The sequence below is a fragment of the Solenopsis invicta genome, chromosome 3 (genome assembly GCF_016802725.1).
Source record: "Solenopsis invicta isolate M01_SB chromosome 3, UNIL_Sinv_3.0, whole genome shotgun sequence".
In the NCBI taxonomy this organism is placed as follows: Eukaryota; Metazoa; Arthropoda; class Insecta; order Hymenoptera; family Formicidae; genus Solenopsis; species Solenopsis invicta.
Genome location: NC_052666.1, coordinates 28,456,164 through 28,474,177, shown reverse-complemented (window position 1 = coordinate 28,474,177; position 18,014 = coordinate 28,456,164). Strand labels below are relative to the sequence as shown.

General features: G+C 35.8%; 2 protein-coding genes across 6 annotated transcripts; one reads left to right on the top strand and one right to left on the bottom strand.

The window, feature by feature from the left end:
* Positions 1-1,005: 1,005 nt before the first annotated feature.
* LOC105204704 (cholesterol 7-desaturase nvd) lies at positions 1,006-7,916 on the bottom strand. Of its 2 annotated transcripts, XM_026133959.2 has the most exons (7): positions 7,625-7,916; positions 6,206-6,917; positions 3,360-4,943; positions 3,082-3,269; positions 2,784-2,950; positions 2,301-2,479; positions 1,006-2,014 (listed from the first exon to the last, which is right to left on the bottom strand). In XM_026133959.2, the coding sequence occupies exons 3-7, from the start codon at positions 3,444-3,446 to the stop codon at positions 1,313-1,315; spliced, it is 1,323 nt and encodes a 440-aa protein (XP_025989744.1). In that variant the 5' UTR covers positions 3,447-4,943; positions 6,206-6,917; positions 7,625-7,916; the 3' UTR covers positions 1,006-1,312. The 2 variants fall into 2 exon arrangements, with proteins under 2 accessions (XP_025989744.1, XP_025989745.1); XM_026133960.2 differs by lacking the exon at positions 6,206-6,917.
* A 1,260-nt stretch (positions 7,917-9,176) lies between these two features.
* Positions 9,177-17,685, top strand: LOC105204713 (5'-3' exoribonuclease 1). 4 transcript variants are annotated; one of them, XM_026133879.2, is made up of 18 exons: positions 9,177-9,429; positions 9,706-10,143; positions 10,495-10,939; positions 11,006-11,256; positions 11,358-11,518; positions 11,607-11,989; positions 12,130-12,422; positions 12,489-12,775; positions 12,889-13,165; positions 13,286-13,555; positions 13,629-13,789; positions 14,367-14,740; positions 14,823-15,193; positions 15,264-15,350; positions 15,427-15,603; positions 15,683-15,919; positions 16,010-16,495; positions 16,573-17,685. In XM_026133879.2, the coding sequence occupies exons 1-18, from the start codon at positions 9,355-9,357 to the stop codon at positions 16,738-16,740; spliced, it is 4,941 nt and encodes a 1,646-aa protein (XP_025989664.1). In that variant the 5' UTR covers positions 9,177-9,354; the 3' UTR covers positions 16,741-17,685. The 4 variants fall into 4 exon arrangements, with proteins under 4 accessions (XP_025989664.1, XP_039303024.1, XP_039303025.1 ...); XM_039447090.1 differs by having other exon boundaries at positions 13,629-13,828; positions 15,267-15,350; XM_039447091.1 differs by having other exon boundaries at positions 13,629-13,828; positions 15,427-15,585.
* Positions 17,686-18,014: the final 329 nt, after the last annotated feature.

Sequence of the window (18,014 nt, the reverse complement as noted above, 5' to 3'; positions counted from 1 at the left end):
TCGTGCGTATCGATCGTGAAAATATGACGATCGTGTAATACTTTACACACGCCACGAATGCGACGCATGTTTTATTGTGGCTGAAAGGCTTATTGAGAGAGACAGAGAGAAATGCGATCACATAAAATAACAATTCGCTTGACAAATCAACGTTTCGCGAGTTAAAACAATAACCATTAAGATCGCGCGGCCAACTTCACATTAGTGACATTAGTCTCGCGTGAGAGACTACGTGAGTTGATGTAATAGTTAATTACGATAAAAATATAAATTGCGATTTAATATCGTTTATGTGTTTTGACGCGTTATGTTTCGAATAATTCACATAAATTTTGTGAACGAATTATCAATAAACCGCGTATCGCTATGTGTGAATAAGTATATGTTATGACTTTCCAGTTTTGAATTATTTACAATTTCCGGAAGTGGCAAGCAAGTTATATTTAAATTGGCGAAAAATTGAAAACGTGAGATATTTGACATAACAAGCATTAAATTTTCATCCTTTATCCTTTCGATTTTAAATACATAAATTGCTTGCATTCGCCTCGATAACGTTTACGAATAGTGGAAAATAATTAATAATTGATCGCAATCAATAATGGAATTGGCAATCGGAAAATTGCAACACGTAACGCATCTCGTTTTTTTTGCACATTATCACTAAATAATATTTAACTCAAAATAAATTTACGTCGAATACACGCATCGAACAACTATACGTAATCTTATTTGTAACTTTAAATGATATCTAACGTTTCAACAATAACACGATAACAAAATCGCGTTTTATGCAATGACATGCAATTCACTTATCGCATGAACTTTAAGACTCATTCGTAAAATAGTTCACTAATCAAGTTGATAAAAGCGCACAAAAGATAAATATTGAATAATCGAAATTTTTATACTGTGTGTACAAGTTTTTCATAGATTTGCTTTTAATTACATTTATAATTTTCATAATTTATCTTTCCTAAATTTTAAATATGTCTTAAGAACTAAACTATCAAACATTATATTTTAAAAGTGAGAAAATATGTGATTTAGGCAAAGAAAAGGTCGTTTTTTTGCAACTTATTTATCATTGTCATAAAACTTAGTATATACATCGCAAATATATGTAAGTCTAACATATAAAGCAACAGTAAAAAAAAATGCATTGACATCCTAATTAAAATTTAACTACTTATACTATAATCAATATATATCAAGCGCGTTTTCTTAAAAATAAACGTTATATATCTTACATCGTTACATATCTACTTTAACACTTATAAATATAACAGAAAGCATACATTTCGAAAAGAAATTACCATTGCAGATCCTTTACGGCTGTTTGATAAGTGGGACTGTTGTCGGAGTAGAACTGCGAGTACCAACGGCGATACGCGAGAATGGCACGGTCTTCGCGCACCAGGATCGGTTGTCGTTCGTATTTCTTGTAGTTCCAGACCATGATGTCGCGCTCGAACATCACGCACTCGCCCAGGAAAATCAGATTAGCGTATGGCGCAAGCAGAGGCGGCGAGAAAATTTGATGGGTCACCCGTTGCAGCAGCGGCTCTATCGGTGTAACTGTCTGCAGGATGCACATAGGCCCGAACGATGTGTCGATCATCAGCTCGACGTAGCTAGGTCCGATCTGCTCGGCGTGCACGTCAATTTCCATCACGCTGAAGCGATTCAGCAGAACCAATTTGTGACACATATACAAGCCAGCTCTATGCTTCTCTCTTTTGCCGAAGCCGTTTTCCGTGACCGCGAGGTGACGATCCTCGTTGCTATTCTCAATCGGATGGATCAACACGTCGTTCAATTTAGCACGCATCTTTGTAACTTCCGTATCGGCGTTTGCATCGTCCGTCTTGTTCTCGTACGAGCAGTGTGGCCGCCATCCACTGTTGGTTATCCACAAGTGATGAGCCAACCAAGAAAAGTTACCGGGGAGGAACATAGCCGGACCATGCACCGCGTCGAGATGAGCAGGATCAGCTCCGTTCTCGGCTATTTCCTAATACACGGCAATCTATTAAGTTTACTGTTGGAGAGACCCTTAAAAATAAAATCTCTTCAGAATAAAGAGATAAAGTAGAAAAAGACTAATTTTTTTTCTCTAGTCTGTAACTTTGAAGAATGACTCTCGACACTCAAGCAAACACTAACAAATAGCGTCATTTATTTGTTTTATTATATCTTGCAAACTATAACTCTTTTCTTCGATTTCTAGTCTTCCCCGAGCGGTTTTTGTATTATGGAACGTATATTTCGCATTTTAGAGAATCGAATGCGCAACGAACCTGTATGTGGCAGTTAATGAGAAACTCATTACGACCTTGGTAACGCCACGTCCCGTTGGAGATGCATGTGTGCGATTGGGGTTGATAGTCCGGCTCAACTGATTCGGAGTGGTACCAGACAAAGATAAGGCAATTCACTTCGCAGCACTTCCAGACTTTCGCTCGGGCGATGTGTGGCACTGTGGCAAATAAAAACAAATGATTAAATATAGCTAGAATGGTTCCTACCAAATAAATAAAACTAAGACATGTGAATAATTAGATCAGCACGCGATATACATATGTTGCCGCAATCCGCCACGGGCGATCAAATATTTGCGTTGTATGTTAAAATATACAAACAGGCAGGAATGTGGATCTGGGATGTAAAAAAAAAATATACATCAGATAGGAATATCTCAACCGTATATCCCGGTAGGAAAAGGCTAAATAGCTATCGTCTGAGATATATGCGACTAAAGTAATGTAGAACCTGATTAATACCCTTTTCAGAGTAAGGTATGTTCTCACAGTAGCCGTCCTCTCCGCGGAAGGTCCAGCTATGGAAGGGGCACTCCAGACAATCTCCCTTGACACGGCCACCCTCGGCCATATTTGCCCCTAAATGCGGGCAGTAAGCGTCTAAAATGTTGACGACGCCTCTTTCGGTTCTTTAAGAAATTGGTAAAACGTCATATGATGAATGTACAGGATATTTTATTCCAAGTTCCAGGTATATCTTAAAAATATATGGAATAAGTTAAGGGAAACTAATCAAAGAAAATTCTACATCTTGACGTACCTGAACACCGCAAAATTTTCGCTGAGGGCCGACACGTGTTTCACCTGGCCCTTCTTTATCTGTGAACTTTCGAGCAAGGCAAACCATCCGTTTGGATAAACTGGTGGTAGTTTGCCCACCTTCCGATTTTTTCTACCAGTGTAACAAACGCCACCATTCTGCTGGGTCCTACTCTCACTTCTGAAGTCCTTTAAGAAGTACCAAGTTATAATCTTAGAACACTTTGCAGCGAAAAACACAGAAAATAAATCGCATAAAGTTGCTTGGTCACCACTCACTTTCACCCAGTTGAATTTGAAGAAATACGCAAAGTAGATGAGGACAACCAGTAGGGTAACCGCAGTCGCGACGCACCATTGCAACATTGTCGTTTCTTATCCCGGTTTTTCTAATTCCGTGTTTTCTTTCAATTTCTCTCTTTCAGCTTCCTTATTCCGACGTGCAAGTAGAAGCGTATCCTCGTTCAGTTCAATTACACAGCGGGAATACAGGAGAGATCGCCCGGTCTCGTTGCAGGAGAGATAAGCAAGAACGTAAAAGCAAAACGGTCAGAAACGGCGACAAGGACGGGAGTTAGAAAGAAGGGAAGAAAAAGAAAAAGAGTTAGACGGGTTGGTAGAGAGTGAAGGATAGGAGAGAGGGAGGAAGGTACTGGCGAAGAAGACGACTTGCGCGTTCGCCGGTAGCTGGAAAAAAAAGGGCAAGGAGGACTCCTGACGAGAAAGGACAGGACAAGGACAAGGACGACAGTATATGGCGAACGAGAGGACGAGATCGAGAGAGGAATAGGGAGGAGATTGCGATGATGAACGCGCGATTTAGTTTAGTATGTAAACGCATGTGTGCATCAGCGATGTGCATATGCGAGACCTATAGCCGGAGGAGATGAGCGACGTAGAGGACTGGAGAACGGGGCAAACCCAAGAGATATGAGAAGAGGAATGCGCGAAGCAATTAGGGCAGGTAAAGGAAAAATCAAGAGGATAAAGGGAAAAGGTGTGCTTTTCATAGAAAAGGAGAGACCGTCTAAAACTTATAAGGGTTTTCGGACAACTGAAACACATGGGAGGTCCATCTACGGTTTATATACGCCGGGCGTATCCTGCCGACCGGCTTCTATCGAAATGCCGTGTTTTTTCCCCCGAGGCGCCGCGTCGCTCGTCACCGATCGAGTCGACTGGTGTCGTGTCACGTAAACGGTTAACCGATTATGTATGCTCGACCAAGGATGGAGATACGGACGAACGAACGAACTGCTTATATATCGTGCCACCTATATCACCGGATCTAAAACCGCCGCGGCTCCTCTTCCTCTTCTTCCCTTCTCCTCCTCTTCCTCCCCCTCTTTCCTTGCTTCTTCATCCTCTTCGTCTCGATCGACCGGCCAATGTGCCTCCCTTTATCAAGACTGTATATCGATTGCGATGCCACCAGCTCACCGATGTATCCGTTCGTCTGTCCGTCCATCAGCTTAGCATATCGAGTCCAGCGAAGAGAACATCGGCAAGAAAGATTCACATTTATATTCTGACGTTCCAGGTTTCATACATGGGAACGTGTATTTCTTCTTTCCCTGGTGAAAAATTCTGTTCACTGTATTCCTTTTTTTCCAGTTCGCTATCAGATAGTGATCGTTATATAAACTGCTCTAGTCTCTCCTTAAGGTTTCCAAAATCCTTACGTCGCAACATTCAGTTTCGTTTTTCAAACATTTGAAAGATATCGTATAAATGCAACGGAAGGTGTTACACTGCTCGTTGAAGCGAAATATGAGCCGAGACATCGGATCGAATGAAAAAAAAAGCATCCAAAGACTAGGACAAGAGCTTTAATAAATGATAGTAAGAGCTTTAATAAAAGACCTGAAACAAGAGAAGCATACATGTATAACAAAGTTAATAGCATTCTGTACATGATTCGGCAAAAATGTCCAATTCGTTCCTTTTCTTTAAAATACTACAAACACCTAGCCAAATAGTTATTTCTATGCTTTTCTAAGAAAGTTTGGCATTCAGGGAACCAGTCTGATGCATTGCCAGCCTCAAGTTTATACATGACCTTTCACCAAAATATTTTAAAAAACTATACCTTGAATCATAAGTGACCTTATTGTGTGTATAGAATGATTATTTATTTTAATTCTTATAAATTATTATTTTTTCTTTATTTCCAACTAATTCTCGTTTATATTAAAGAAATTTTATAAATTATTAAAAACAATTTTAATTTAGCCAATAATTTAAAACTGAAATAAAAAGGACATCGCTCATCATATTTGTGAATATTATAGGTAATATTCAAAAATATTTCTTGTAATCAGTTTAAAATTTTTGTAAAATTTTGCTATGTTAATAAAAAAATATATTATGTAAATGCAGTATATTTCTAATTTATATTCATTCATGCATATTAAATTATGTTATTTTCAGATTCAGATAAATCAATTTTTTAAACAGTTTTTTGAATAGTTGAATTTTTTTTCTTTTCTAATTTGGAAATTAAAATGTCAATTTGTTAAGGTATATGAAAATATTTTTCCTTAATCACTTTTGTTTCAAAATTATAAATTTTTATATAAAAATATGCAAAAATTTCTGATTTTTTCAGCTAGTTGGTTCTAAACAATTTCTTTAAATTACTGAAGAACAAAAACACTTTTTAGAGATGTTAAAGTATATATAACAGTCACTGAAAAATTTTCTGTACTATAAAAGTAATGAAAATTAACTTGCACCAGAGGTGCCTAAAAATGTATCCAGAGTTTTAATCAAATCTTATCATGAATTTAAAAACTATCAACATGTAAAGCAAAATGTAATTATCCATACAAAACATTTATGAATGCTTGCATTTTATGCTTTTATTTAAAAATAAAATTAAGTGCTTTCATTACATTATTTTCTATAATTCTCTTTCCATTTTTTAATGGATTAGTTTTATCCTCTCTCATCAAACTGATACATTCTTTTTTGTATCAGATAAAAATGTAAATGGAGAAGAAAAGAAAGATTTAGACAGGTTGACCTGCAAGTACTGTCGAATCAAGAGTAAAATGTATTCTGGGTCGCAGATCCCCGTTTTTGTAATTTAAAAATCTGTGTCGAGCCACATGACTGTCTACTACCTTAAAAATTCTCAGTAAGCGTAAACACATCGTGCGGCCACCCGAAGTGGCGTAACGCATGACATCCCTGATGCACGCGGAGAACAAATTAATTATTCAAACGTGTAGCGAGAGACGACGAAACGATCTGCGCAGAGATCAGTGGTGCCGATAGCGGCCCTGGTAATGGCGCGTTTTCCCATTTATCAAGATACCCGTCTCTCTTTCTCTCTCTCTCTCTCTCTCACTTCCCTCTTTTTCTTTTTCTCTCCTTCCCTCTCGTCTATCTCGTCACTTTTCTTTTCTGTCTGCCTGCTGCCAGCTCCGAAATTCTAACGCTTGCCGTCGCCGGTATATAATATTATTCGGTGAGACGCCAATAATGAGATCGTTTGCGCTCGCTTCTATTCTCGCTCGCAAAACTCGTATCGGCCGAAACAACGAGCAGAATGGGACGCGCAGCTAACGCGTGCCCAACTGCGTGGCAACAATCAAAATGTTTGAACAATGCGTCAGCCCAGAAGTGCTTAACCGCGCCGTTTTTTCATGACGGAGAACACGGAGCGATCGTCTTTCAGCTTTCAGTTGGTGCTCCAAACGCACTCACGCGCGAATAATTTGCGTCGTCCTCGCCGGAGTGATTTGAGAACTTATACATATAAAATAAGATCCAGGAGCAATGAGACCAAAACTGGAAAGCACCTCTATTAAATCAATTGTTTCTAATGCTTACCTGTTGAAAAACATTAAGAGATTAATACTTATACATAAGTGGCTCATATTAAAATTATCATTTCTTCATTCTTAGTACAGAATTTCATCAGCAATTCTAATCAGGAATATTTTAGCCAGGAGAAATTCTTTCTACTCCACTTATTGGTAATTGACTCATAAATTATTGGCAATGTAATAAACAATAAATTTAATTGTAAAAAATTAATTTAATAAGTAAATTAAAAATTACCCATACAGAGCACAGCATATTGCAAAAACATTGTAAAATATTGCTGCAATGTTTTAGCAATATTGCAGTAATGTTAAAATGTCCGCTTCAAAAATATTTATATGTTGCAGTAACATTTTGCAATGTTTTTGCAATGCTATGTTGTAATTAATTAATGTTAATAAATTATGAATATTATAGGTTAAAAATTTATTTTGAATTTTTTCAAGCAGTTTGGCGACTATCTCCCACAAGCTATTTTATAAAAATTGTTGCTAATTTTCGACTGCCATCAGTCTTCGATAATTATTGTTACATTTATGAAATAAGTAAACAAATCTCGTCATATGTTGCTTCGAAAAATCAATGTAACCTTATAGTCATATAGACATTATTCGATAAAAGACAAAAATCATCTCTTCAAATTCGCGATAATTAGACATCGCGTCTCTATTTTTATCTAATAAATAACTACGAATAACTTTGAACATAATTACCAAGATTTCAAAAGCGCCGAACGTCGTCGGCCATTTTTTATGAGTGCATGCATATATGTATGTATATCCGTGGGCAAGCATAATTTACAATGAGGCGCAAATGCGTCGTTGATACGCGTATTCGAACAATTTGCAGATATCTCCATTGTTTTATATATGTACCACCCATACATGTTCAGTATAATATCCACTTCTCCAACCCATGTTCTTCGTTGAAAAATGCAATCCAGTGCAATCGCACTGTAGGCCGTATCTTTCCGTTCTTATCATCCGCGTTCATTTCAAGTCATTGATCACAGCTCCTGAGAATACCATGATATTTCCTAAGATGGCATTAGGGTGCAATTATCGAATTGCCGCCACTGCGCACAATGGAGGAATTTCAAATATAAAGAATAGGAATTAGAATTATTTTAGAGTCAATTTCTTCAATAAACATTATAGGTAAATAATAAGCTATGTTGTGTTTTGTATAATTAACACATTGATGTGTTATATCTTATTAATATCCATTAAACGTTACATTTAATATTTGTTCAAGAAACTAATTTTGAAATTTTAATTTGTATTCCTAATATCTAAATACTCTTTCATTGTGTGCAGGCCTTCGATTTACGACCAATCTCACCAATTCCGATTAACCTAAGTGGCTGATTAAATTCATAAATTGTCAACTTCAAAATTAAAATTGTTCATGCATCCCTAACCTAATTTTTTAATTATTTCAATTAAACAATTAATTTTCAATTAAAATTTTTAATTTATTTTTTCCTCGTCCATTTTCTGCAAATTATAATTTATTTATTTACTTAAAATTATATTTTACATATCCAGCAAAACATAAAATTACAGTTATTTGAATATTAGTTGTAATTTTCCATTTAACAATGGCTGCTTTTCTTTTAGAAGACACAAATCGACACGAAAGTTAAAACGCTCGTTTGTCTCTTAAAAATATTTAAAAAAAACTTCAAAATAATAAATAAAATTAATACGAAAATAATAACCAGTAAATGAGTTAAAAAATATAAACTTATAAGTCGCCTGTGCACGTATATATGTATGTATGTGTGTACATAACTACATACATACATTCCTGTTGTATAGGGTGCAAACCCATGGAGCGGAACGAGAAAGGAACCAATCACGATCGTTCAACAGTTTTCGGAAACTGGTTAAAAAACTGAGAACGCTCGTGATTGGTTCCACTCTTTTTCCGCGTTACGTTATTCCGCTCCATGGATTTGCACCCTTATATCTCATTGGCTGCGTTCGCTAAAAATCGATCTGAGATCTCGGACAGATAGAGAATTGACCAATCACATTAATTAGTTGGCCGAATTGTTCAAATGCAATTGGTCAATTTTCTCCTTGTCTAATTTTTTAACATGATTTGTCTGTGCATTTAGAACCAAGGTAGGAACCAAGGGCAATAACCAATCGTATCAAAGAACCTTGCAGACAATTACGAGAGCTACGGCAACTTTTTTCGCGGAGTGTATCTACTGATTATACTGCAATCCCGGGTCCGGGATTCCTATACTCGTCTTCCCATCTAGATAAAGTGAATGATCTGCGGATGGACGTTACTGTCGAAGAAGCAAAGATACAGCAAACGAAAACTTTAATTTTGATAGAACGACCTTACGTGAGGAACGCGCGAGGCGCTCAGAGGGCACAGAGTCTAGCCGGACGAAACATTATTTCGACGTTGAAGCCGAGGCCTCAAGATGGGTGTCCCGAAATTCTTCAGATACATAAGCGAGAGGTACCCCTGCCTGAGCGAGGTCGTGAAGGAACATCAGGTATTTGACAGAGGGAGAGAGTGAGAGAAAGAATGAGCGAAGGAAGGGAGAGAGGAGGTGAAAAAAAAGCAACATAAAGCCTGGGTCCTTTTCTTTATGTTGTCCTTCACCTCTTTTTTTTCCTCGTTTTTTCCTTTTTTTGTTATTGCGCGCAAGCCAGATTTGTCTTCCTTCATAAACAGCGCAATTTTTTTTTTTTTATTAAAAAGTATGATTTTTTACAGCTTCCTAACTGCGAATCTAATCATTCGCCGTTGATTTCTTTCTTTTTTTCAGATACCGGAATTCGATTATTTATACTTGGACATGAACGGTATCATACACACATGTTCCCATCCAAACGACGATATCTGCTTCCGCATTTCCGAGGAGATGATGTTTAAGAATATATTTCACTACATAGAGGTGCTGTTCAACATGATCCGCCCACAGAAGCTGTTTTTCATGGCAATCGACGGCGTTGCGCCTAGAGCCAAAATCAATCAGCAGAGAGGCCGACGTTTCAGGTCTGCCAAGGATGCCGAGATACAGGAGGCGAAAGCTATAGCTAAGGGTGTCCAGATACCCACTGAGAAGAGATTTGACTCAAATTGTATTACTCCGGGAACACTCTTTATGGCCAAACTAGGTGATCTACTCAAGCGTTTTGTTGAGTATAAGATTTCTGTTGATGAAGGATGGAAGAAGTGCAAAATACTGTTCAGTGGTGCTGAGGTATTCTTAAAATGATGTAACCTAAAAGAGATATATAGGATCATTGCACCAGTGAGAAAACAAATTAAATGAGCTGAAGAGAAAGACAATATAATTACATTTGTATTTTTAAAATTATATTTTTATCAAATTGTATGGAAATTAGATTTAAACACTATTAACACAACACAATTAACTTACAATTTATTATTTTGAATATTTTTTAAATTATTTTAATATTTTCCTTAAATAATCATCTACTGGTGAATGTTAAACGATTCGTGCAATGACCCTGTAATTTGCTCTTTACAGAAATTATATGAGCAGAATACTTGTTATTTGATAAATTATAATAGATTGAATCTATACCAGGTCCCTGGAGAGGGCGAACATAAGATTATGGATTACATAAGGTACATGAAGGCCAGCGAGGATTATGACAGTAATTCCAGACACTGTTTATATGGTTTGGATGCCGATTTAATAATGTTAGGTCTCTGTTCACACGAACCAAATTTCTCTCTTTTGAGAGAGGAGGTCAAGTTTGGTAAACAGCAAGTGAAGACCACCCCTGAGGAGACAAAGTTCTGCCTTCTTCACTTGTCGCTCTTGCGAAAGTACATTGAGCACGAATTCTCGCCGATCAAGGATAAGTTGTCCTTTCCATTTGATATTGAAAAAATAATCGACGATTGGGTTTTAATGGGTTTTTTAGTGGGAAATGATTTTATTCCCCATCTGCCAAATTTACATATTGCCAACGGTGCACTGCCAATTCTGTACCGTGCATACATGGAGGTATTACCGACGCTAGAAGGTAACGTTATCAATTGTTATCTTAACAAAATTTTGTTTGTACAGTTAAGTAAATGTTTTTCTTTAGGTTACATAAATGAGGCGGGAACATTGCAACTTGACCGTTTTGAAAAGTTTATGGAGAAACTTAGTCGTTTAGATGTAGAACAGTTCAATGAGCATTACGCCGATATAAAGTTTTTTGAAGCCAAGACTGGTAGAAGGCCCAATGAATCCGAACGTCATGTGTATAAAAAATTGGAAGACAGCAACTCTGTGTCTCCAAAGAAAACACAAAACAAAGATTTAGATGCTCTTATTAAAAGTACTACAGAGATGGTACTTATTTAAAATATTTCTAATGATTACTATAGACACAGATTTCTAATGATTACTATAGACACAGATAAATTAATGATAATTAATATTTTGCAACACAGTCCTTAGGTAATTTTGACGATGATGATGATGTCTTTATAGAGTATAGAGATATGGATTTAATGATAGACGATGAATCCGATAGTGATATATATAACATGGAATTTGTACAGCATAAGAAAGATTACTATATGAACAAATTAGAATATGAAAACGTCGACGAGTGAGTATCTTGTAGACGTATGATTTTATGCATAATGTCTATTGAGATTGGTATTCTAGTATTTTCATGTATGCATTTTTATTTCCAGGGAGGTTTTACGTTCACAAGCTGAAGGCTATGTGAGAGCAATTCAATGGAATTTACATTATTACTATCACGGTTGTTGTAGCTGGTCGTGGTATTACCCACATCACTATGCACCATATATTTCCGATATAAAAGACTTTAAGGATTTAAAGTTGGAGTTTGAGTTAGGAGAACCGTTCCTGCCCTTTCAACAATTGCTGGCTGTATTACCAGCATATAGCAAGGCTCTGTTGCCAGATGCATTTCAATCTTTATTGACAGAGGAATCTTCTCCTATCATCAGTTATTATCCACACAATTTTAAAACTGATCTAAATGGAAAACGACAGGAATGGGAAGCAGTCGTACTTATCCCATTCATTGATGAAAAACTGTTATTGTCCGGTAGGTAATTTTTTTGTAGCTCGAAAATATCTTTTTATAAAATAAAAAAATGTAGATTAAGTAACAAAAATTTTTTTTGTTTGAAATTATGATATAATTTATTTAAATTGCTCTTCTGTTTCTTCACTTATCTGCAATAGCTATGCAACCGCACTTATCGAGATTAACAATGGAAGAACAAGCAAGAAACAAACAAGGACCGATGTGTCTGTTTTCGTACAGCGAAGAGGCTGGAAGTGTTCATAAAACAACAATATACTTTCCAGAATTTATTAGCCATGCTCAAGTAAAATTAATGAATCGCGATGAGGTATTCGTTCCGAGAGAACGATTAATCAGAGGATTGTCTCCAGGTTTTGATCTCGACCTTTATTATCCAGGATTTCCCATACTACGGCATTTAGATCATTCAGCGCATTTGGAAAAAGCGAAGGTATACATCAATTCGAATTCGATTTGTTCTAAATTTTAACAAATTATTACACACGTATCATTGCAGGTTAAAGTATTTCAACAACCTTCAGTCGGAGACAATATGATTCTAAGTCTAATATTAAAACCGACGCCAAATGTGGTAACTTTAGCTTCGGAGATACTAGGAAAGAGTGTATATGTAGAATGGCCTCATTTGAAGGAAGCCCTTGTGATTGGCGTGGCTAACGTTAACGTGAAACTCAGTTTAATTAATCAATTAGGCGATTATAATCCCAATAATCTGAAGAAGGAAGACGTAAAGGGTCTGTTATCTACAGAATGGCACGCACACTGTAAACAAATCAAAGAAATGTAAGAGACGAAATTAATACATTCTTAATACAGTAATATATTGAGAATGTAATGTTTAAATTATATAATATTTTATAAATTTATATTTAATTCTGTATAATATTTGTTTTTAGACATATGTCACGTCTTGGGATAAATATAGGCGATACAGAAATATTGCTTTATACTCGTTTATTCCTGGGTAACAAATACGTTTTTGATGCTCAAGGGAAGGTTACTATCACGAAGCAGTGGAACGATTATCCTACGGTTTACGCTTATCAGACTGTAGTCAGAAATATTTCTACCTACAGCAAGAAATTGCCAGTCTTTGAAACTATGCATGATATTTTTATACCAGGAACCTTTTGTTTCATGTTGGGGCATCCCTATTACGGTGCGATGGGAAAGGTACAGTCGTATTAGATTTTTTACATCAAATTAATCGGGATTAATTATTTTAATTGAATTACGTTGAAGTTTATTAAAACGGTGAATATAGTTTGATTTAAGAGAATTTTATAAATACAGGTTATGCAAAATAAGGATAGTTCAAAGTCGCGCAGAATCAAAATTTCTATAAATAACGTAAAGGAGCCAACATTCGAGGCTGTAAAGCAAGCCTATAGTCATCAGAAAACACGATATATGCACGGCAGTATTGCCGCGCAACGTCTTGGAATAAGTAGTCATCTCTTAAGTAGAATCACTGGGACAATTTATGTTATACAAGCATCGAAAGATGAACTTTCGAAATATAACCTTGGATTGAACTTAAAGTTTAATAAAAGGAATGAAGAGGTAAAAAAAAAGAATTATTTTCGCATATTTTGAATCACGTTTCCTCGTTTTTAATTTGTCGAAATTTTCAAAGGTTCCTGGTTACACTAGAAAGGAGAACAGCCAATGGTTATACAGCACAAAAGCGATCGAACTAATTCGAAATTATATGACGAAATGTCCTAATTTGTTTGAACGCTTGGCCCAGAATGTAACAAATGACATTTTCCAAGAAGAAGAGTTATTCGGAAAAGGGTACATTGCGAATTATTTTCTTAAGTTAAAATATATTGGGTGAGTTTTGATGGGTTTTTATTAGATGTAATTTTTTTTTAATGCCGATGGAGAGTCGATCTGTTAATGTTTAATTTAGTAATATCAGCAATCTTCATAAAAAGTCGTCCGTATCCACTAAATTATGAATGTTTTATCAATATCAGAAGACTATCCAAAACATTTGTTTTTAAGATTGAAATCATCTTGTTTAAATTTAGCACAGCTTTTATAGATTGGAATTGGCACAGAACTTTTTACATCACAAATATTTTTTTACGTTATTTTGAATATTTTTTTTACTTCAAAATTCACACATCATTATTACACGTAAGTGAAAACTTTTTTTCACTTATTTTTACTTTCAAAATCCTATAATTTATTCGAATTTAGCTATTTTTTTTTAAACAGCAGTGTTACATTTTAATTACATACACAATATATTAATGTTTACCAATTGTACAAGACAAGTTAGTTACTTCTATTAAAAACTCATCAAAATTTTTACAATCAACGAATATATGATGTAATAATATAATGTGTTGTAAATGTTATATAGATCTGATGAGCTGAAGACAACAGTTGCATGGTTAAAGACAGAATTACAAGGTTTAGAAAGCCGTGCTTGTGGTATGGATATTGTCGAAGCGGATTTGGTAAAAGAGATCGAGAAGGAAGTGGAGGAGTACTTGAAGACCGAGGAAAAAACGGTCTTCCTGCAAGTGAAACCGCAGTTACTTTACAAGCCGAGTTTACATTTGCGTAGCGTACCGCCTGATCCGAATTCGCAAAATCGTTTGTTCGATAGAATTCGCAGTGTCAGAAGCGATTTTAGTGTACCGCTCGGAAGCAAAGGCACTATCATAGGAATACGAAAGGGAAATAATCTATTAGATACCATGTATGATGTTTTATTCGATAAACCTTTCATGGGTGAGAAATTTTGCGAGAAATTTTAGATATTAAACGCATGTAAATTTTTATAGAATATTCGTTGTTCATTCTTATATTGCAGGTGGACTTACGTTAAGTGGTTGCTCTGAGTTTCGCGGTTATCGTTTGACAGCTATGGACTTTATAAATATCAGCTTCGGCGAGAGAACGGAACAAGGAAATCCGGCGAATGAATCGACGGAGTATCGAAAGCAAACGGCGAGTTCCGCTTCTCCCAGTAAGAAGAGCGATCAATCTAAAGCGTATCCACAGATGCAGCTTGCTAAGAAACAACTTGAGAAACTGAATCGTGATATTTGTTTGGGTATGGCGCAACATGGCATGATTGAACTGAGTCCGAAAACAATACCGATGCCTCACAATCCTCAGAACGTACCGCCTAATCAAGCGTCCGAGTTCCAAGCATTATGGAATGAATTGCACAAGATTCAGGTGAGTGTAACGTATATTAAGTCACAAGTTCCTTTTACGAATCTTATAGTTAATCCTTGCTATATGATAGAAGCCGAACGGACCACCGGAGAAAGTAGCGTCTAATCCAGTGCAAGCGACGAAAGTCAAGCCATTTAACAACCACAATACACAATCGGTAAATACTGTTGAATAATGTATTTTTAAAATTATATCTGCTTCGTCGATATATCTAAAAGATTGTTATGTTATAGCCGCAGGATCCCAGTGCGTTTCTTAAAGCTATGCTAAAGATTCCCGATTTAAATCCGCAAACGAGTAAACAAGAAAGTAAATCTGTACCACAACCCATGCCCGTGGCAACGCTTCAGAAAACGACAGTCCCACAGAAAGATCAAAATCCTCCACCTTTGGTACAACAGTTATTCGATGTACATATTTATATTCTCCAAAAATCGCGCGTGCACTTATTACATATTTTTAAATAATTTTATATGATGTATTGTTTAGCGTGCTCGACAAACTGAACAGAAAAAGGAGAAGGCAAATCCAGTCTGGTATATCCCTCAATTATTGAGACATTTCTCGTTTAACGGAGCTGGCGTACCAAAATATACTTATGCTATCGATGAAAAAACGGGTTTAATTAGCGCCCACGTTATGCTGGATAATGCGAAAGTTTTTAAAGGCGATCCTAGCACCACTCACGAGCAAGCCGCGGAAAGTGCAGCGAAAAAAGCGTATAAGGTAATGTGTATAATGACAAGTAAAAGTTTCTTTTTTTTTTTCGTCACTTTTTTTTCTTTTTTCCTTTATTAATGTAGTTCTTACTGTTAGGCATTAAATTTGAATAAAGTGCCGGTGCACGACACAAAAGTAATGATGGCGCCGCAGTGGTTCAATGCTCAACAAAATAATTGGATTCAAAATATTCGACCTCCTATGGTGCCTCCTATGGCCCCTATGAAAATACCGCCGATTCCGCCGACTCTGCCTATGCAACCTAATTTATTTTATCCAAAATGGAATCCAAAATTGCCACCACCAAATCCAGCATTTGGACAAATTGCACAGTACAGCCAAGCTAGGCAGCAGCAAGTGAAACATCAGGGTCCGCAGAAAGGATTTCAAAATGGACCGAAGATGGAGATTAGGAATAGCACCGCGTTCGTTCCGTTACAGGCTCAGAAAAAGAGTAGAAATGTCAGCGTGCAACAAGCCTCGAAGGAGAATCCGAATCCGAATTCTAAGAAGAGCTCCAGCCCTAAAGCGCAGCAACAACAGCTGCAACAGCAGCAGAAGAAGCAAGAGGAAACGTTCAAGGTTCGTAAATAAAAATTAAGTCGTTTCTTTTCGTTACTTTAATGTTTATAATTAAATCGTCAATTTCTCGCGTATAGAAACAGAAGCCAGAAGTCTCAAATAAACCCAGAGAGAAGACTGCATCGAGCGAACCGCAACAACAGCTGCAGCAGAACTCGGGAAAATCATCCAGACCCAGAAAATCGCGCGTCGCTGCGAAATTCGGTGCACCACCCTTATCGAACGGCGGTGAACCCCCTCAGTAAAAATTCTGTTTTGTCTCTGAGTGGGGTAGAGCTTTGCAAATTATATGTAAATATAAGATATTATACCGATCCATCCTTCTCTCCCCTCCTTTTCCCTTCATCATTCGTTTTCTACATTTTATAATAAAAATAAGCAGACCTTTCTCCGAAGATGTTCAATGGGCTAATACACGTTTTATTTTTATTATTGACGCACCTAAACAGTTTTTCGTACTTACATATGATCGCATGTCCGTGCACCAAATAATACTTACAATTAGACCCTCTCAAGTCAAATGTATATACACGCACTGAACTTATACACGTAACGTACAATGTAAAGAGTATAAGTGTGGATGACTATTTTATATCGAATGAGCATTTTTAGTTTATATTTTTTACATTTCACAGGTGTCAATTGTATTAATAATATATCTTATATACACGTCTTATTTTCTAATTAACAATTCAATTCATATATCAGAATAAGAATTCAGATATATATTTTGAGATAATTGTTTATATTGCACAAAAATTAGTACTAAATCATGGAGATTTAAATATTTATTTCATTTACATTGTTCCTTTTTTTAGTTTTATAATATATTTTAATTTTTACTGTAAAATATATTCTGTATGTATGTGTGTGTATGTGTGAGTGCACGACGATCAGTTTTATATATATATATATATATATATTAGTGGGACGAATATGTTTTCATTTTTCTTTTTTTTGTAGTCAGTTCACACTGTATTAGGTTTTAATTAGATTACAAAAGTAGATTGATTTTATCATTTAATAATGTATATCGCGATTTTTAGAACAATGATTTATCGATTTTTACTACATATTCGTCAATTTACATATGGGCGTCTTAATATGAGGCAACATATATGTTATATTATATGTAAGATATTGAGAAAGTGATATTAAGTCCGTAAATAGAAATATGTATCTTCAATGAATTTTTCTATTCCTTTTTTTCTATACTGCGAAACAGCAAAACAAAAATCAAAATTAAACAAAAAAACACAAGAAGTGTAATTGCTAAATATTCTTCGCAATTTCTTGATTTCATGTGTTTTTTGTGATTGGTTGTATGTACCTTTCCAAACAATCCTTTATTAAACTAAGAATTATTATATAAGTTTTCGTTATTGTCTACGTCATAAAAATTATTATATTTTATTTTAAAATAAAATTGGTAACTACTCACTCAAAAGGATTAAATAATTCAAAATAAAACTTATTTTAATATTCTCATCATATTTCTCAGAAACAAAAAAGGAATTGG